Genomic DNA, 21,641 nt, shown 5'->3' with positions numbered 1-21,641 from the left:
AAAACTTGATACAGTGGGGCCTTGACTTACGAGTTTAATTCGTTCTGAGACCGAGCTCGCTAACTCAAATTACTCTATCAACTCAGTGCAAAAAATCAGCCAAGAGACAGCTGGTATCTCAAAAAACTCATTAGTCGGGACACTCGTAAGTCAAGGCCCCACTGTATAAGGAAGACATTTCCCTGGGAAAAAATAATTCGGCAATAAAATGAGTTGTCACCAGGGATATAGGACAATATCCTTGGGTTGCATCTTCTCTTCTATCCCAAACCTCACCTAGCAAATTCTCTCCATTGTTCCAAAGCACAGCTCTAAGGACAGCTCCTCCATGGAGCCTCCTTGCTGCCTCCCACCGTGATCCCGGCTCCTATGCCGGTCAGCAGCACATTGTATGCCTCCTTCACATTATGCTACTTTCCCTGCTTACTGGGTCAGCTTCCACACCCTGGGGAGTATTTCCTGTTATCAGTCAGGGGAACCCTGCAGGAATGAGATGGCCACTCAATGCATCTAATTGTGGAGAATCAGTAAAGGAATTGTCCAATAAAGTGCGGGCAGACCTAAAGCAAACCAACATGAGACGGACTGGCAGCACCCGGAGTCATTAGTGCCGAGAAGCCTGAGGCGCGTGGGGAGGCAGAAGGGCCGGAATACAGAGGGGGCTGGTGATGGCTGCAGCCAGGGCTGTGCCAGAGAGTCGCCCAACAAACGCTGTGACCACAGGCCAGGAATCCAGTCACTGTGGCCATGACCAGGCAGGCAGAGAGCAGGAAAACAGTGACCTTGACCTCTTTCACCCCCAACCACTGATATCCTGCTAGGTCCTTCCACTGGCCAAACCCAACCAGATGCCACAAACACAGAGATCCTTTTGACAAGATCCCTGTGCTACCTCCTCCAAGGGTGCACAGCCAGGAACAGGGGATGGGGTGCATCTGGAGGAGAGAGTGGCAACTACCCAGCACATCCCACAGCTACGAAAGCACCTCAATATAAAGCAGACTCTCAAAGATGCGTGCTGATTGGTCTAATTAATGCGTGCTGTGGAAGGCCTAATTACTCTAATGATTTGCGTGTAAACTGTCAAGAGGATGAAGGATGAACTGAGGGGCCTAATTGGGGCCTTTCCTGCTTCTGGAAGCCCATCAACCGGCCCTGTGGTCACAGCTGCGGATCATGCAAGGCCAACACTTTTTCCTTTCAGTGGGGGAGAAAGGAATGGGGACACCAGGAAAGAATTCATCATCCATAAGAGAAACTGCTACTCCTCCCTGTGCTCAAAAGCAAAGTCATTTTCCCCCAAATTAAAAGAGAATGTTTGCCACTGAAACGTGAGCTGGTAAAAAAGATAACAAACTCTCCAGCCTTCTCAGCAGTTATGTTATCACAGCGACACGTGTCAAATAGCCTCATAGGAAGCCTGGGAGTGATTCCGCGAATAAAAGAGCGCACTGTGAAATGCTGACTTTTTCTGATCAAAAATCATCCTGGGGTGAGCTGAACAGCTTTGGGTCAAGGAGAGGCCTCAGTTTCTGGGGCGATTTTGTTGTTTTCAGAAAGAAGACTACTCGCGGGATGTGCAGCTGCTCGCACACTCCCACTGGGCAGGCGCACTTGCAGTCACTTGTCTTGCTCTTGGGTCTTTACCCCCCACATTGAAACATATTTCTCATTTCAGTTTCACTTACCTGTCACTTTCTTCTTAAAAGGGATGATTTATCAAGTAAAAAATCATCAACATCAAAGAACAGTTCAGCATTACCAGCATACACACACACACACACACACACACACACACACACACACACACTCACACTCACACTCACTCACTCACACCCTCCCCTGCATCATGCTCTGAAAGCAAAATTGTGACTAAGAACCACAAGCTCACTTCCCCCACTGAAGGTTTGTTTCAGAATCCGAGCATGAGTCTCTTTATTCTGTGGTTCTGCCAGCCTAAAAATGGTACCTTGCTGCAAGGGAGCTATAATTTCTACTCCACACTTCATGGTTTGATTGAAAATAAAGATGTAAAATAAAGAGTGTAATCAAGTTAATAGCACCTTACTCTCGCAGTCCATTATGAGGAATTTTTTCCTGCAAAAGTGGAAACTGGAAATTACCTCTGGGCCTTCTCACTCTCAAACACACAGGTCACCATGATATGCGGCGGGGTTTCAAGGCTAAAGGATTTAATGTTTCCTTTCCTCTGGTCAGTTTTCCAAAAGGACCTCTCCTCTCACCGGGGTATCATACACATAGTGAGAGATAAAGACCTGAAGAAACAGGCAGGAAACCGCCGTTCTACTCCTGGTTGTATCCTAGTTGTAGGACCTCCGGAAAACCATTGAACTTTGCTGGGTATTAACTACTCCTTCTGCAAAGTGAGGGGACTAGATAAACCATTCCCAATTTAGTCTCTCTCATGTTGATCTTTCTTTCTCTCTCTCTTTCCCTCCCTCTCTCTCTGTCATCATCTCTCTATAAAAATAAAAATTATTATAAAAATAACATAAAATAAACATGCCTTGGGAATTATATGATGTGTTTCCCTCCTTTTTTTTCTCTTGTATTTCACAGCCACCCTTCCCTGGAATCATCCCTGTGTGTTCCTTGCCTAGTTATTTGTATGATTTCAGCATGGATCCAAAGGAGGGCCATGTCTTAGATTCAAGTCCTTTATAGCCCAGTTAGTTTTTTTATCTTATTTATTTATTTTTTAAATAATCCTCACCCGAGGATATTTTCCCCATTGATTTCTAGAGAGAGTGGGAGGGAGAGAGAGGGAAAAATATATAGATGTGAGAGAGATACATCAATCGGTTGCTTCCGGCATGCTCCAGAGCTAGGGACCAGGAACCAAAGCTATAACCCAAGCACTTGCCCTTGACTGGGACTCAAACCCTAACCCTTCCATGTGTGGGTCAATGTTCAAACCAGTGAGCAACACCGGTCAGGGCTACAGACCAGTCGGTTTTGATCTCAACCCCTCCTACCTCTTCCTGAGTCACAATAAACTTCATCCAAGGGACTTTCAGGGGTCTCATGCTCAAAGAACCAAGTCAAAAAGAGTATTCTTGCTGTCATTGTCCCAGCAGCAGTATCTTATATGAGGAAGCAACACAACACTAAAACAGAGGGGAAAATTACAGTCTCCCAGCCTAATAGTATAACACTGAATAGCATGCAAGCACCCCACACACTGGCCCATGTAGTCACAGATGACCACATCCTTTTTCAGGATTTTCCCATACACATGTGCAGATGTAACACTTCATCTGCCTCTAGGAAATAAGAAAGGTATTTCACTAGTGTAAAAACTCTCGCAAACATCATTTAGGGAGACTGAACAGGATTAAGTTTCTTAGGTGGTCCAGGCAACAAGTTCTCATTTTCACAGTGTTCTTTTATGCTGTAAGTCAAAGCACAGATTCATAGTCCCCACAAGACTTAGGGTAGCGCCATATGCCAACGGGAACACAAGCTTAGTTTGGGGCTTCCCGCTAGCACCGGTAATGTGACAGGCTCTGATTTATGCTCACAGTCCAACCTATCACCGAGCAAAATATAAATGTGGCCAAGGATTTCATTTAGACTATTTCCTCTTTCTCTGATGTTCAGGGACCCAATCCTTCCTGCTAATCCACTTCGCCTTCCCTACTTGCCCCAACCCCGCCCTGCATTCCAGTTCTCTATATTTTGTCCCCTCTTATTTACCAATTCCCTCCATAAAGCTCTGCTCATCTAATGACACCTGGGAATGATCCCAGATCTTTATTAGTAAGTGCTACTGTGAGTTACTGGAAGACAATATCTTAGCATGCTTGCTTTGATAGGGTCCTTTCATATTCTCTGGGATCTATGGAAGAATTTGGGCTTTAGGGATTAATCAACAAGGATGATAGTTTGGTGTTAAGAGAATCTTTTCTGCGCTGCTCATATCACACTATATGAGCATCTCTGTCCCTGCCTGGGCAGAAGACAGACCCCAACGGCAGCTTGATATGAAAGAAGTGTTTTCTTTGTCAAAGGAGAGGCTGAGAAATGATCTTTTTATCCTAATTCCCCATAAGTTGCAAAAGGAATAGATATAAACACACACATACGCGCACACACACACACACACACACACACACACACAAACACAATTTTCACTATATTCTACCTAGAGATAGAAGACATTAGAGATGAGGAGAGGACATAACCATTGGGAGTTGAACTTAAAATACTATTGAAGTTTTTATAGCCTCTGAAGGTCTGCTGCTATTTCTGTTTGCAGCCCTCAGGGATACAGAAGTTGCATCAAAAAACGAAAGAAGAAGTAGACCCAAAAGTTCTTCAATCCCAGACACTCACGTCTGTGAACAGTTTGTGATATGAAACCTCAGCATTTACGGGGTAAACAGCTAATTTGTACAATGACAGAGTAAGATCTACAGCAGCAGAGTTGGAGAAGTGCAACTGATAAATCAATTCAACCAGTATTTTATGGGACACATACTCTGATCCAAAGTCCGGCCCAGTTGCTGGGAGTATATAATCCATAAAGCATATCCCTATATAACAAGCAAATGAAGGAACCAAGCTAGCTCCTACCTCAGTACATGAGCAAAAGGGGAAGGAGTGACTTGCTAGCTGTGATTTCTTGCCCAGTTCATATGCATTATAGAGTAGAAGAGGTGACCCACACATTGTAGCTCAAAGACTAAAGAGTGGCCAACCTTCAGAAACCAGGGACTTAGTCTATTTCCTTGAACTAACCAGGTTCTCATACCCAAAAGCAAACACAACCATATGGTTAGGAATGATGCTCATCAGCATTAAAACATTTAGAAGAAAGTTTGTGGACAATTAAACTCATTTACATACCTAAGAAGTTCTCAGAGTTTCTTCGCTCTTCAATATTGGAGCTCTCTCGAATTCTTGTTCAACTTATCCCCAAAGTTAAGATAAATGGGTGATGGAACAACTATATATAGGCTCAGCATTTGGCATCAGCTGTACAGTAGTGTTTTTGTATAGGTTAAAGTCTACTTCGGCTGGAATTAATGTAATTATATATAATGTTGACAGATTATGACATTTGCCTATTAAGACACTATACAAACATTCCAATAATTTACAGGCTTTTGACTCCGTAAAAAATAAATGAAACAAAATCCCAGGGGGTATTGCTAATGGGGTAACTGAAATAGAGGTTTCAAAAGCACAGGGTTCAGGAAATAACAGTCAAAGAATAATGCATTTTAAGCCAAAACATATAGAGTGGTAAATGAATATTTAGTACTTACCACAAGACTGCTGTCTAGAGACAGCCTTTTTCCAAAGTCCCTTTTCTCAAGCTGTCTCTTTCCCTCCATGGGTGAAGTTATTTATTTTCCTTTGTGATTTATAAGAATTCCCCCTCTGTTTCCAGGGTCACTGCAAAAAGTGAACATGCTTTTCACTATCCAAGTGAACAGTGTTTAAACCTTTGTTTTTAACTCTCTAACCAGGAACAAGTACTGGAGCCAAAAATACCCAGACCCAAATAATAAGTATAGAACTGGGCTCTCTCAACGTCAAAGATCTCTCCGGTTGCAAATGTCAGAGTCATCTTTATGGAGGCCCCTGTGTTTTTATAGGTTTTGCTCATGGTGTTGGGGAATGGGTTTGCAGGTCGAATCAGCAGACTGTGGAAAAAAGCAAACAGTCCATTTCATGCCACACTTGCTCCACACCCGCCCTCTCTCTATCAGCCAGCACCATTCTGTTTCTGCGCACGTAGATGCTGTCTGCAAATTCCATGAGATCAAACTGGCAAAACCACACTCCATAACTAAGAGTTATTGAGCCCAAAATCCAATGATGGAAAACTGACATATGAACATTATTGTCAATATTAAAAATATTTAATTTAAACATATTTGAGGAACATTATAAGATACATGTCCTTTGGGACAAGTTGATTCAGAAAGCATGGTAGATGACATCATTATTATCAATGAGTATTTATTTGAACACCCACTGCATTCTACCACATGAGATACAGTTAATCCCCGCACTCCACTGACACTGCTTGTTCTGGAATCATTAAGTATTCTAGTTAGTAAGAATGTGTCATATATATTAAGCACTAGCTCCCAGTTTTCACCAAGATGGAAAGGCTTGAAGTAAGAGAAATGGGTTTGAACCCAAGCTTTCGTCCCCAATAGTGAAGTGACTTTCAACAAGTCATTGAGCCTCTAAAATCCATGTTTCTCAACTGCAATCAACAGCAATCAAATGATGTATGTAAAAAATGGTTTAAAGGCAATGACTTACAACTTACCCATATGTCAGTTATAATTATACACAGATTACATTAAAAACTGGTTAACCTTAAATACTAGTTGACATAATTGAATGTCTTTGGTGATTCGGAAGGCACTTTGAGATACAGAAATGCTCTTAATCCGTACAAAATGCTCCTAATCCACACAAATCCATTGTCCTGCTGATATCGAAGAGCTGAACTTCATTAAATGCTATACCAAAATCTTTTCATAAAATTGAAAATAAATATTTTTCACTGCTCCAACTCTGAAGAGGACGCAAGGAATTCTACTTCACAGACCACACACAGAATGTGGCCTCCTTCTCTTGGTTTCCTCCACTAGGAAGAGAGTGGAGACAGCTGTGCCCCAGACAGAGTCTGCCCAAATTATAGTCAATTGCAGGAAACTGATGGGCCCCTTTTCCATAGGCTCCCGTCTCCATCTGAGTCATTCTCTCATTTTTCAGAAACACTAATTTTAATTAATTACTGGTCCACTCAGAAACTCCTAGGAGTTCATTCTGAATTCAGGATAAAATCCAAATTTTTCAACATCATGTTCAAGGTCTACTTCCTGCCAACTAGTCTTTGCAATCCCAACCACACTAGGCACATTCCTGAGACCACGCTTTTGATCATACTTTTCACCTCCATCTGGTCTATTCCTCCCCTTGCTCCAACGCCTGGCTCAGCTCCCATCTCCTTCACAATACCTTCCTAGTCACTCCATTTGGCAATGATTTCTCTCTCTCCCAAGTTTCATACAAGTCCTTGGTGGCTTACCTTATTAATCACCATCATCACCTAGGACAATTCTTTCAATATAGTAAGTTCTTAATAGTTGCTTTTCAGTAGAGCCTAATAGTTAAAAACAAACTCTCTTAAGCATTTTTCAGAACTAAGTTAGCTCTACACTACTACTATAGACAAAACTACTAGTCATCTGAAATTTGTTCGAAGACTTACATCTCCCATTTTCAGCTGTTCCACCCATTTTGCAGTCCCTTCCTCATCTCAGTGACTGGCTGTACTGGTAGCTCAGAATACTCTCTGTAATAATGAATCCAACTAGAGAGACTAATCAGACACTGAGACTTCCCCCTGCATCAAAGCATGTCTCCTAAGTCTTAATCCAAAGAGCCATGGGGTTTGATGAGTCACAATAGATAATCCTTTGACATTTAGCACATATTTCTTGACTACCACGGAGGACTCAGTACTTAGATGTTGATGACACAGCCATGTCTAGGACAGACTAGGTTCCTGACATTCTAATAGGAGGATATAGAAAACAAAGAAGCAAACAAACAACTCCAAATGGTGGTAGGTACCTGCACTGAAGGAAATAATCCTCAGTAGTTGGTGTAACAGTTTCAAGCATGTGGAAGGGGAGAATATTTTAAATAGAATGGTAGAGGTGGGAGCCAGCCATGTAAAAGCACGTGTAAAGAGCATGCCAGGTAGAGAGGTCAGCCTTATTGCTGGGAAGGATCTGGGAAAATTTTGTGTGTCCAGAATAGGGAGCAAAGCGAGCTAGGAAGATAACGTGTGAGCAAAGTGCTGAGATGTAAGCAACAACTGCAGGCCAAGGAAACTTGCTTGTTCTAAACACAATGTTTCAATCTTAGGGTTTGATTCTCTACTTTACTCTTTACTAGCTGATAACATTAAACAAATTATTTAACCTATTTAAGCTTCAGTTGATTTAGCTATAAAATGGAATCAATAGTAGGACCTTCATAGTGAGGTTGATATGATGATTGAGATGGTCCATTTAAAGAGAAGTGCCTGACACATAGTAGGTGAGCTTTAAGTATTAAACATTGATTATCTTTTTTGGTAAATGTGATGAAACTCATTAAGGAGAAACTCCAATGACTGGATTTTATGCCCCATAATAGGCTAATGAGGCTGTCATTTTGGGAAACAGGAATCCTTTTGACAGTTCTCTATTAGCCTAGTCTACCAGGTGGATGGTTGACTGAACAGCTTAGCCTGGTCAATTTATTTTCATACTTTATGTTTCCAATTACAGAGTCAGAGATTGACATTCAAAACATTTATCAACTGACACAGCACAGGTATTGACCAATCAGAAGGACACAGCCCAGGGCAACAGGCAGTATCACTACAGCCGTGTGTCCTGGCCAAACTTCAGCCTAAGTGCATGTCCTACCTCCATCCAAAGACCTTGAAAATATATGTGTTAAACCATAAAACAATCATGGAAACTATCCAAAGTTATACAAAAGTATCAAAGCAACACCCCACCCCCAAAAAAGTGGCAACCAGGTTATGTCAACATGAAAAGGGGAGGGATCCAAGAAGGAAAAGCCAGGAAGGCTGACACACTCCACCTGCAGTACCATCAGGGAAGAAGAGTACCCACATTAACATATCACCAGCAAGGGCTATGGGTCTAGAAGGCAAGTGAGTAGGTCACATCCCAACCACATGTTGGTATTACACTGGTCATCTGTATCATGCAATAAATGCTCTTGCTCAGAGACTACTGTCAAGCAACCTTCTAATTTTATGTAGTTGATTCCTATGTAGGTTAACTTACAGAGAAATGTGCTGACCAGCAAATGCACATAGGCCATCTTTTGTAAAGTTATGTTTTCAGTACAATTTGCAATTTGGCATCTGACTCTATATTCATGAGTTAGGGATTTGCTTAGTATATTAATCAGCTTGTACTGCCATAACACAATACCGCAGACTAGGTGGCTTAAACAACAGACATTTATTTTCTCACAGTTCTGGAGGCCTGATTTTCAAGTTCAAGGTGCCTGCAGGGCTGGTTTCTGATGAGGCTCTCTCCTTAGTTTGCATTTGCCTGCTCTGTGTCCTCACATGGCCTTTTCCTTTGCACACATGCTTCTGGTGTATCTTCCTTTTCTTATAAAGACAATAGTCCTACTGAATAAGGCCCCCGCTCTGAAGATGTTACTTAACCTTAATTCCTTCCGGAAAGGCTCTATCACCAGCCCTGGCCAAGTGGTTCAGTTGATAGGAGTGTTATCCCGTACACCAGAAGCCTGTGGATTGGATCTCTAGCTGGGGAGGCAACCGATCAATATTTCTCTCTCACATTGATGATTCTCAAATCAATAAAAAACTATCCTATTGCCAAATATAGTTGTATTTGGGGTCAGCACTTCCACATATGAATTTTTAGGGGTCCAGTTCAGTCCATAAGAGTTAGTTTTGATCAGATGTCAAAGCCTGGTTACATCTCAGTGCACTAATAATCAGATTTCTGAGTCTAAACTGCTGCGAGAAAACTCTGGGGTCACTGGCTACTCCCAGGCCCTATCCCTCTCCTCTGGCTATTTCACTGTTTGATTTCACCACCACTATCACGCACCCCACCTGGCTGTGCTATATTCATTCATCTCCGTACTGCAAGTCGAGGTGCAAACTACATTATTGAGATTTCTTAGTCAGCCGGGCACATTGGATTCTGCCGACAGAAGGCAGTGAGATCAGAAGGCAAGAGGAAGGAAGACGCCATTCTGCTTCCAGCTCCAGATGCCCAGCCTCAACAGCAGTGCACTAGAGGCTCCAGTGACTTCCCTGATGCCCCCAAGGACTCAGCGTAGGAAAAGGCAGCCAGCAGCAGCTTTCCTCCCCGGGGAAGGGGAAGGACCGCCACCTCATGCCTTCAGCTCACTGGCCCTTCCAACAGCTTCATAACAAATTCATGCAGTGAAGACCTCTCTGCCTGAAATATCCAGAGCAGTTTCTCATTCCCTGGCTTGAGCACACCCCAGAGACAGATACCTTTGGACAGGCAGCAGCTTTCCCTGCACAACTCCTGGCTTCCTTCCTGTGGGCCTTCTGAAGTAACAGCACCGACTTAAAGGTCCCCCAAAACTAAGTTCCCAGAGAGCAGGGACAGTGTCTTATGTTCCATGTTCCCATAGAGGGTATAATGCCTTGTGCATACCCACACGGCACACACTGAAGGAGTATTTGTTGCTTGTGTGGATGAATAAATGAGGGAATGTTTACAACTGTCTCGGTGAGCATGCAAAGAGCAAGGCAGCAAAGTAACATCCCTAAAGCAAAGAGATGCTAGGCCTGTGTGTAACACTGCACTTACTTTGCCACATATACAGGCATACTTAAGCCTCAAATAAAATATTTTATCATGATTTAAAAACCATTATCAACCTAAAATGACTGCTTAGGCCCTGCCTGCACTTACAAAGTGCCACGGCCCATTGTGTCCCTGTCTTTCCGCTGGCTTCTCGCAATCCTGGCTACAAAGAATGCACACCTGCCTCTGAGGGATGCATGGAGCGCCTTGCCCTCCCTGCGGGAGGCGGGAGGGAGGGATGGCCAGAGAGCTGAAGGAAGACAGGATATGAAGCATCTATTTTTGGATGATGGTCATTGTTACTGATCTCTCCCCCTTACATTTCTCTCTGGCGATGACAATACTATTTATTGGCATCTGTAGAAATCTGAGTTGGCCTTAATAAATTCTCTTTAATTTTCTTCACAGATAGTAATGGCCTTTCAGTGGTACACAGAGCCTTTAATATTCCTAGAGATATCAGTAATTTTTTTCTGCTGGACTTTGTTAACAAACTGTATAACTTTCAATAACCAAATAACATCTTCCGATAAAATCTCAAAGGCACATTTCCTCACATGGACACAGTCACACACATGCAGACACAGACTCTCACACTCTCACATGTACACTCACACACAGGCTCACACACTCACACACATTTCTTCATCTCATTTCTGCCTCCCTGCTCCCCCCACACCGTACCCCTGCTAGGAAATTGTAATAGCAGTGGCAGAAGAAATGGAGAAACATGGTAGAGCCGTAAGACACTGGAAGATTTGGCTCCCAGCCCTCTTTGCCCTGTGAATTCCAGCATGTTCCCTAACTTCTATGCATCAACATTTCCTAATCTGTTCTCCATAGGTTGTTGTGCGGCTCCAATGAGATCCCATGAGAAAAAGCCCTTCCACATCTATTCATGATACTTTTTAGTCGGCTTCATTAAGCCACAAACAGGTGAAAGATGATTGTTTGCGGCAGTTAACATCCCGAGAACTGACTGTCAATCTCATTGGCTCAGCCCCCGCAGCACCCACCACACTGGCTCCTCGAAATCCTAAAAAGAATAATTTCAGAACTGAACATGCCAAAGACAACCAAAGGGCAGCAAGTTTCCTGTCCCTGAGAAGACAGCAGGGCAGCTCTGCCCACTTGGAGCTTCTCAGAATCTCCTGGAAGCCTGTGTAACAGCCTGGAGCAGACCCCGTTGCAGACCAGTGGAATCTCCAGGGACAGAGGTCCCAGGCACCAGAGGATGGCAACAGCAGAGAGGGCTGGTCAGAACAGTGGTTCTCAAATTCTGCTGCAAATCCCAGTCACCTGGTGAGTCCCTGAGGCCCATCCCAGGCCAAATAACCAGGATCACTAGGAGTGTGACCCAGTCATTATTGTTTTAAGATCCCAGAATGACTCCAAAACCCAACCAAGGGAGCACCAGTTTGAAGGGAAAGTACCCGCATTCTTTATCTGCTTCCCTTTCTTCCAGTGTCTTATGGCTCTACCATGTTGGCAGCAACATCTGCCTTCTTGTTAATGGCAGTTCTTAATCTGCACACTCTGAGGCCAAATAAGATAAATGTTAGATACAAACAATTTGGACCAGCACCTTCCTTCTCCTAACCCCACCCTCTCAGGCTTGCTCACAGCCCTACTGGTCTTGCTTTGTGCAGGAACTAGATGTGAATTAAGACAGAACTATCAAATCTAGATTCCAAATTAAAGTGCAGATATCGTAGAAACGCGGAGTGAGGCCACAACTTAGGGAATGAAGGAAGCAATGTCCAACTCCAAGAACAAGAGGGTCAGAAAGTCCTGACTCAGATGCTCCCAAATCCCTCTCCCTCATTCCTGTCCACTGTTCTCCACCGTGAGCGCCTCGCTCTCATTTCACAGTGCCAACAGCAGAAATTATGAATGTGTGAGATTTGCTTAGCGCTACCCAACAGAATGTTTGAAACTCCTGTCAGCCTTACATTAAAATCATTTCATACCCATCCATTAAGCCTCTGTAAAGAACAGCAGAGGGCTGGCCTTATGCATCAAACACACACACACCCACTTCCTTTTGGAAGGTACACTGGCTCAGTAACCTGCAATTGATACATCCATTCATGAGGTGTATAGGTAAAGGTGTGTGGACACGTTCACGTGTATGTATATATGTGTCCATGTATATGTGTATGTGTGTGTGCATGAGTATGCATGTGTTGCACGTGTGTGTGTGTGTGAGTGCGCACATGCACTCTGAGTAAACAGAAAACTGCTGTCTCCATGCTGGACATGAGTATAAAAAACACACCAAATCATGTGATTTTCAACCACAAGGTGTCTATTTCATCCTAGCAGCACCCTGACACTGATTGGGAAGACTGGATGCTAACATACTCCCTGAACGCGGTGTCCATCCTTGCCAGAAAAATGCATGGCTGGAAACACTCTCTCAGGGATGTGACAACAGCTTTCTCCTTTGAAGTCGAGAAATGTTTGCATGATGACGAAAACTGCTTTTAAAAAAGGGTTTCATGAGCTCATGTTTATTAAACCTCTCACCCTACATGCTGTGCAGTAGCTTAGAGCTGATGACTTAAAAGCCAGAAGAACCCCTTAGAATCATGGCCCACGGCCCCTCCCAGGTAAACGGCACCTCCAACATGGAGAGCGAGAGAGCACAGCAGAGTCTGAGTGTGGGGAGCCTGTCATCGTTCAACACCCGGCTTTGTAAGCTGAGACAGTTAAATTTCCATATTACTTCCAACTAAGTTCCTTTGGAATGGAGGATAGAGAAAACTCTTGGAACCTTTAATATGTCCCAAACTCAGTCATTTCTAACCCTTATCTCTTAAGTCTTTTTAAAATTGAGATATACTTCACATACCATAAAATTCACCTGTTTAATGTGCACAAATCAGGGTCAACACTTTCTTTTACCTAATATTTATTTGCTACAGAAACTAGGGGCTGTGTTTCTCTCTTAGCATGGACGCAAAGATGTCCCCCCTTCTCTGTTTGAGCTCCATCAAGCCTGACTATCCCACACCACCATCATTGGGTAGCAGCATCCCAGACATCCTAAGTTAAATTCTTCAACTGAAAAGTCCTGTGACCTTGAGCAATGTTGGTGACCTTGAGCAATGTAATATCTTGGCCTAAGTCTCTTCATGGATACAATTAAGGTAATAATAACAGCAATCACTTTAATGAAATTGCTCTGAGAAATAAAATGATGCATGTTTTAAATACCAGAGAAGGTGCTCGATGACTGTTAGATATAAATCAACAGAATTCTTTTCATCCAGAATTCAGTGATAGTTACTCAATGTATATTTTCTTCTATGCCCTATGTTAGGCCCTAATGAGAGGAGAGGAGAGGGAGAGGAGGAAGTAGAGAGGAAGGGAAAGGGAAAGGGAGGGGATGAGAGGGGAGGGGAAGAAGGAGAGAGAAGAGAAAGGAGGAGGAGGAGAAGAAGCAGAAAAGGGAAGATGAAAGAAAGAAGAAATGAAGTAAAATCCTCAAATATCAAGGAAGTTTAAATCTAAGAGGCAATAATGATTTCTATATTCATAGCAAAAAGGTAAAAAAAGGGTTAATGAATGAATGAATGATTTTAGCATAAAGGAGAATCCCACTTAGATAATCCCGGAAAACTTGCCTTTATTCTCATTCACAGTATTTCCAGCTGATTTCTAGACACGAACTTTTGCTGCATTTTTCCAGTATTTGAACTAAAAATGAAGAGACAGAATGGCAGGGGTTTGGACCAGCATAAGCATTTCAGCTCTGGTTGCTCTTCTCCAACCATCTGTTCTTTCTCTCCCGGTCTTTCTTTGTAAAGATTTTCCCTGCTGTTTAGTTCCCTCCTCTGTCTCTTCCCCATTTATCACTTTAGAAAGGTTTCTAGTTCATTACATGAAATGTCTACATGTTGCCCATAAACTCTTAAGGGGAAGTCAGTGTACAAATAAAACAGATAAATAAATAACTTTTAAAATAAATAAGTTGTGCACACAACCCCAGTGGATTGGAAGAATATTTAGTTAACTGACAAGGGAAAAGAATTTTCACACTGTGTCATCTGCTTACGCTAATGAGTTAATTAAATTAGAAAAATTCCACTGCCAAAAGCAAAAACATCTAAATCCATGGGATGCTGGGGGAATTATAGGCCATGCTATTAAATGAATTCTGTTCAAGCTTTTTTTTTTTTTTTTCCTTTGAAAAGGCTGTAGAGAGCTACACTTAAAAAACCATCCAATTTCAAGAGTGTATTTTCCATCTGGGGCTAGTTGGGTAGAATACACTCTAAACTCTGCAAATTCCACTGAGAGGCAACATGACTTGTTAGGAAAACAGTTTATGAAAAGCAATGTTTTGTGGAGATCCAGCAAAAGCTTTAACTGTGATGTCCCCATATACTGCTGAATTCATTATTTTCCATTAAATGCCTTTGCACACAAGTGAAAAACCAAAATGATTCAGGAAATGGGTATAGTAAAAAAAATGGAAAGCCAACGCACGTTGCTACAGCTTTAGCTGATAATTAGAATATTTCCAACTATCTGAAAACTTTTGTCACCTTAAGAGTTTATTCACTCTTCTCTTTTAGTCACCTCCTTCCAGAAATCTCATGCTCCAAATAATTCTGATGTGAAAAGAAAAATAAAAAGCCCAAAGCCTAGTAAATAAAGATTAAAGGATTAAGCTTTAAATACCATTTATATGCTAAAAACAATAGAAAGAATTCTTTTTTATGTCTTTTTATTGATTTCAGAGGCAAAGGGAGAGGGAGAGAAAGAAACATCAATGATGAGAGAGACTCATTGATAGGCTGCCTCCTGCACGCCCCCCACTGGGGATTGAACCTGCAATCCAGGCATGTGCCCTTAACTGAAATTGAACCCAGGACCCTTCAGTCCACAGGCTAATGCTCTATCCACTGAGCAAAGCCAGCTAGGGCAGAAATAATTCTTAATAAACCATAAAATGTAGAATATGGCATTAAAATGTCCTATGTAACAGCAGCTGTCAAAATGAAATGTATAAGAAAAGTCTCAAAGATGTTCCTCTTCTATACAGTGTTTAATTATATTGAGAGTGCTATTCCCTCTTGAAGAGAAAGGTGAGCTAAAATTTCTTTAAAAGGTAAAACTGGAGTTCTGAGATGGTGGCATGGGTAAACATGGTACTCAAAACCTCCCATTAACCACATCAAAATTACAAGTGAATACAGAACAATCATCATTCAGAACCACCTGAATTCTAGCTGAAAAGAAGCCCTATAACTAAGGATATAAAGAAGCCACATGGAGACTTGAAGGAGGAGCGGAGATGCTGACTGAGCTGGTTCTACACCCACATGTATGGCAGATAAAAATCAGGAGGAATATCTCAGCTGCTGTGGAGGTCCCCGCTGAGGAACAATAGGTCCCAGGCCCACATCAGAACCCCCACCCAGGGAAGAGAAGTCTCCATAACTTCTGGCTATAAAAACAAGCAGGGATGGTGGCTGAGTGAAAAGGAGGGCTTCTAGAATCCCAGGCAGTTCCTCTTAAAGGGCTCATGCATGAACTTAGAGAGATTCACTTCCTCTGAGCCCTAGTGCTGGGGCAGCTGCTCACAAGATGCCAGGGACATACGAGGAGAAACTTAATTGTCTGGCTTCAGAACTGCCGGTAGAGACCATTGTTCATTTGTTGAGCCCTTCTCCCACAGAGGCAACAAATGGGCCCTATATCTGAGTCTCCATCAACCTGGCTCACATTGTAGTGATTTTCAGACCCTGCTCCACCCAGATCCTGGGCCAACCCAAGGTGTTTCCTGTGGCTTTTTTATACAAATGGCCTCTCTTTACTCATGCTTTAGACTTTCCTAAAATCTCTCAAAAAAGCAGCATATCTGGCCTCTACATACCCCATATCTCTTGCTAAGCGGTTCTAGGCCTGGCACTAGTAGCAGCCAGACTCAGTTTGCAAGTGTGGCCTCTCCCAGGAACCTCAAACACCAGCACAAGTAGCAGCCATCTTCTGATCTCTCTGAAGCTTATGCCTGATGGCCCTGGACAGGGCACAGGTGATGGCTGATCTTGCACCTCTCAAGAGGCCTCAGAGCCAGTGCAGCTGGTAGATAGCTTCAGGCCACACTAGATTACAACCCAACCACTTCTATGAGCGACATGCTCAAAGAGTGAACTTGGTGGATACCAGAGCTCCACTGAGGTGAGTCCCGCTCTGTGGGGTCAGGCCCTTTTCAGCAGCTCCTCTGCTGTAGTCACAGCTGGTCCTCAAAACTGATCAATCTGGTTGTCAATCCCTCTCAGTGATATGCCAACAGCAATCAAGAATCACTACAACAGGAAAATGCATACAGCCCACACAGGGGAACACCTGGAGTGCCCAGCTTGGGTATAAGGTAAGGCTGCACCAATGGACCCTACAGGACACCTACTACATGAGACCAATCTATCAAACCCAGAATAAATAGCAGCTCTACCTAATATGCAGAAACAAACACAGGGAGGCAACCCAAATGAAGAGACAAAGAAATGTGCCACAAATAAAAGGAGAAATTTCTAGAAAAAGAACTAAATGAAATAGAGGCAAGCAAACTACCAGATACAGAGTTCAAAACAACTCTGGTTATAAGGATGCTTGAGGAAGTTAGTGTGAACTTCAATAGCATAAAAAAGAACATGGAAATCATATAAGAGATCCAGTCAGAAGTGAAGGATACACTAACTGAAATGAAGACTAAATTATAGGGAATCAACAGTGTGGGAGTCTGCCCATTGTCTTCACTAGCAAAGAAGTGCAAACAAGGATCCTGGAATGCTGGTGACCCTTGAACCCATGGCAAGGGCCTGAGTTATGCACTGATTGTCTAGTCCTGACAATGGGGGCTCAAGCTATTTCCTGATCAAATAGTCTCAGAGTAAATCCTTCTAATATTTACTGACCTTTAAGATAGCCTGTCTATTACTGCAATTACCTGCCTGACTCAGGGCTTTATGTTTAACCAAAGTTGAATCAAAGGCTGGCGAAGCCTGGGCACCCATGGATGTCCTTCCTCTTGAGTTGGACTTGTCCGCCTGGCCCCCCAATATTTCCAAATTATCTCTTGTCTCTTCTCTTTCATTTGCATGTGGCTCCTCTTCCAGATCCTGAACCCTGAACCATGCAGGACATGGGGGGAAAACAAATACACACACAACAGTAGAGTAGATAAAGCAGAGAATCAAATCAGTGATTTGCAATATAAGGAGGAGTATATAGCCAGTCAGAACAGCAAGTAGAAAAAGGAAGAAAAAAGAAATGAGCACAATTTAAGAAGCATCTAGGATAATTTCAAATGTACCAACATTCACAATATTGGGATGCTGGAAGGAGAAGAGAAATACAAGATGTTGAAAATCTATTTGAAAAAATGACAGAAAACTTCCCTAACTGGCAAAGGAAATAGATATATAAGTCTAGAAAGCTCGAAGAGTCCCAAAGAAAATGAACCCAATGAAGCCCACTCCAAGACACATCGTACTCATAATGTAAAAGATCTAAAGACAAAAAGAAAATCCTAAAAGCTACAAGAGAAAGGCAGTATAACTAACTGTATAGTATATCTTTTAGATAACTACTAAAAGATAGCCTCCATAAGACTGTTAGCTGATTTGTAAGCCAAAAGGGATTGGAAGAAAATATTTGAAGTGATGAAAAGCAAAGACATACAACCAAGATTATTCTACCCAGGAAAGTTATAATTTAAAAGAGTTACCATATGACTCAGCAATCCCTCTTCTGGGTATCTACCCAAATATTTGAAAACATTTATTCACAAAGAAACATGTACCCCTATGTTCATTGCAGCATTACTCACAGTGGCTAAGACATGGAGACAATCTAAGTGTCCTTCGATAGATGACTGGATAAATAAGATAGGATACGTATATACAATGGAATACTACTCAGCCATAAGAAAAGATGAAATACCACCATTTGCAATAGCATGGATGAACCTTGAGAATATTATGCTAAGCAAAATAAGTCAGTCAGAAAAAGCTAAGAACCATATGATTTCACCCATATGTGGGATATAAAACTGAAACTCATAGACACAGACAACAATATGGTAGTTACCAGAGGGAAGGGGTTAAGGTTAGGGTTGGAGTTAGGATTAGGGGGTAAATAGTAAAGGGTAAAGGGGGCCAAATATATGATGATGAAAGATGACTTGACTTTAGGTGGTGGGCACACAGAGTGCAATGCACATTTCTCCACTCCTTGTATCTGTAATGGCTTATGACTCTTTTGACCAATAGTATGTGGCAAAATTAAACTGAGGTCTGATGCTAAAACTTAAGAGGACTTGAAACTTCTATCTTCTCTCTTGGAACCCGGAGACTAGCATGCTGTGAAGAAGCCCAGGCCAGCACACTGAAGGAGGAGAACCACGGTAGCCTAGTTGATAGCTACACAAACTGCCAGATAAGTGGGTGAAGCCCACTTCAGTTTGGAGCCCTTCAGTGCTAGTCAAACCCTCAATCATGTGAGTGATCTCAACTGAGACCAACAGAAGCACCATACAAATTACCAACTCACGGAATCCTGAGGAAAAGGTAAGTCATTGTTGTTTTAAGTAACCCAGTATTGGAATGTTTTGTTATGCAACAATAGAGAATTTAAAATAATCTCTCCATTAATTTTGGTCACTGTTCATGTCCTTCAGTAAAGTTTTATAATTTTCATTAAATAGCCCTTGGGCATATCTTCTTTAAATCCTAGGTGTTTATGTTTTTGTTGCTGTTGAGATTAAATACTTTTTTTTTCTAATTACATTTTCTAATTGGTTATAGGTAATGCAGAGAAAGAACTACTGATTAATACACTTGGACTTTTGTTTAGCCATTTTCCTGAGTACCCTTGCTAGTTTTAAGCATCCTTGTTTTAGTCTATTGCATTTTCTAGATAGAAAACAGAAACATTTTTGGCCTTTCCTTTCCAATATTTATAATTCTTATTTCTTTCTCTAGTCACATGGCATTGGCTAAGGAGCAAGTTGATAGTAGGAACGTTTGTTCCTTATTTCAGTGGAATTAGTTGTAATATTTTCATCAGTAAGTATGAGATTGTTTTATTTATTTTGAGCTACCAATTACCAGATTGAGGGAATGTCTACACATTTCTGGACCCTTATACTGCTTTAAAATGTGTTATTCTGAATTTTAAACTAAAAATTTAACATACCAAAGAGTAACAAATATACATGTACCCAATACCTATATTTAACACTATGTATGTGGGTACTAAGAATGATACACAGTATTGTTTAATGTTCATTTTGAAGTTCACATATGGTATCAGGCTTTCTCTATTCAGTTGTGGCACTTTCCCCCCACTTAATACTACTGCATTTTTTCCCTCTTAACATTAGGCATCAAGATTTATACATGTTGATAAAAGGAGTTCTCATTCATTTTAAATATTTTAAGACTCCTCTCCAATAGACTTATGGCAGTTTATCTACCCAATTCCCCATAAACAGATATTTAGGGTTTGCCACTATATCACAAACAATGCTGCTTTGAATGTTCTTGCTCGTGCATCTTTCTGAACAAAGGCAGAAAAGTTTCTCTCTCGTACAGAGAACACACTGGGTCACAGGTTATGCACCTGTTCAACTTATCAGGCAGTTTCAAATTGCTCTCCCAAAATGGTTATCCTGCAGCAATTTATACTTGTGTCAGTGATGCTAAAATCTCTGTTTTACCCTGGCTTTTCCACCGGGTGATCTAACAATCTCACTTCTGGGTACAGACCCAAACAAAATGAAATCACTATCTCAAAGCGATAGCTGCCCTCCCATGTTTATTGCAGCATGATTCACAATAGCCAGGACATGAATACAACCCAAGTGCCCGCTGTCTGTGTGCGGATAAAGAAAATGTGGCATATGGACATGGATATTATTCAGTCATATAAAGTAAGAAATTTTGCCATTTGAAACACCATGCATCGACCTTAAGGGAATTATGCTGAGTGAAATAAGTCAAACGGAGAAAGTACTCTATGAGCCCACCTACATGTGAAACCTAACAAAGCTAAATTCAGAAACTGAGGGCAGAATGGTCATTACCGAGGGCTGGTAGATTGGGGAAATGGGGAGATGTTGATCACAGGGAATGAACCTACAAACCTACAGTTATAAGATGAATGAGTTCCAGAGATCTAATGTGTGGTATGATGACTATGCTTAAAAATCTATCTATCTATCTATCTATCTATCTATCTATCTATCTATCTATCTATCAATATATATATAAAATAGAGAAATATGCTAATTAACCAGGACACCTTAACGGGTGGACCGGACAGGAGGAAGTTGTTCCCGCAGTGTTGGGGGCAGGGCAGCAGGGGCCTTCGCACTCCTGCACTGGGGGAGAGCCTGATCAGCAGTGGATGCAGCTGCTTCAAGTGCCAGAGAGGGAGGCAGGTCAGATGGGCAGCGGCCACAGCTGCTGCGGGGTCTGGGAGGCGAGGCAGGGCCAGATTGGCAAGTCGAGGGTGGGCGGCGGCAGGCAATTTCGAATTGCATGCTGGGCTCCTAGTCTATATAATAAAAGCCTAAGCAACCATTCACTATGATGCGCACTGACCACCAGGGGGCAGATGCTCAATGCAGGAGCTGCTCCCTGGTGGTCAGTGCGCTCCCACAGGGGGAGCTCTGCTCAGCCAGAAGTCAGGCTCACAGCTGGCAAGTGCAGCTGCGGTGGTGGCAGGAGCCTCTCCCTCTGCAGCAGGGCTAAGGACCAGTGAGCCAAGCAGTAAGGAGCAGCAAGCAGGAAGGCGGTAAGGAGTGAGGGGTCCCAGACTGCGAGAAGGTGCAGGCTGGGCTGAGGGCCCCGCCACCTCAGTGCATGAATTTCATGCACTGGGCCTCTAGTATTATATACTTGAAAGTTGCTAGAACGTAGATATTAAATATTCTCACCACACAAACACACACAAATGGTAATATGTAAGGTGATGGAGGTGTTAACTAACCATATTGTGGTGATAATTTCATAAAATATATATGTGTATCAACATGTTGTACACCTCAAACCTGCACAATGCTGTATGTGCACTATATCTCAGTGAAACTTGAAATGTAAGGAAAGAAATTCCTGGTCATTTTGGCAGTTGGATCAGACAGTTCCTGTGTAGTTGGACTTTAGGCGGTGTCTCTACTGTGAGGATGAGTATTTTCTTTATATATTTATTCATGGTTTTCCCCAC

The 21,641-nt window shown here is 42.3% G+C and overlaps 1 protein-coding gene across 6 annotated transcripts in view; it reads right to left on the bottom strand.

Annotated features, from left to right (window-relative positions):
• Positions 1-21,641, bottom strand: part of NCKAP5 (NCK associated protein 5) — a 955,167-nt gene that overhangs the window by 832,380 nt on the left and 101,146 nt on the right. For 4 of the 6 annotated variants that reach the window (XM_036319677.1, XM_036319676.1, XM_036319681.1 and 1 more), the window contains one exon: positions 5,292-5,421. The exons of 1 other annotated variant lie outside the window; for it this stretch is intronic. In XM_036319677.1, the coding sequence (XP_036175570.1) occupies positions 5,292-5,360 (69 nt within the window). In that variant the 5' untranslated portion in view covers positions 5,361-5,421. Of the gene's footprint in view, positions 1-5,291; positions 5,422-21,641 lie in introns of those variants that run through there. One more of the 6 variants, XM_036319680.1, reaches the window with a different exon arrangement.

Source organism: Myotis myotis, unplaced genomic scaffold, assembly GCF_014108235.1.
Source record: "Myotis myotis isolate mMyoMyo1 unplaced genomic scaffold, mMyoMyo1.p scaffold_m19_p_8, whole genome shotgun sequence".
Taxonomy (NCBI): Eukaryota; Metazoa; Chordata; class Mammalia; order Chiroptera; family Vespertilionidae; genus Myotis; species Myotis myotis.
The sequence above is the reverse complement of the archived record's forward strand: the minus strand, read 5'-3'. Positions and strand labels throughout refer to the sequence as shown.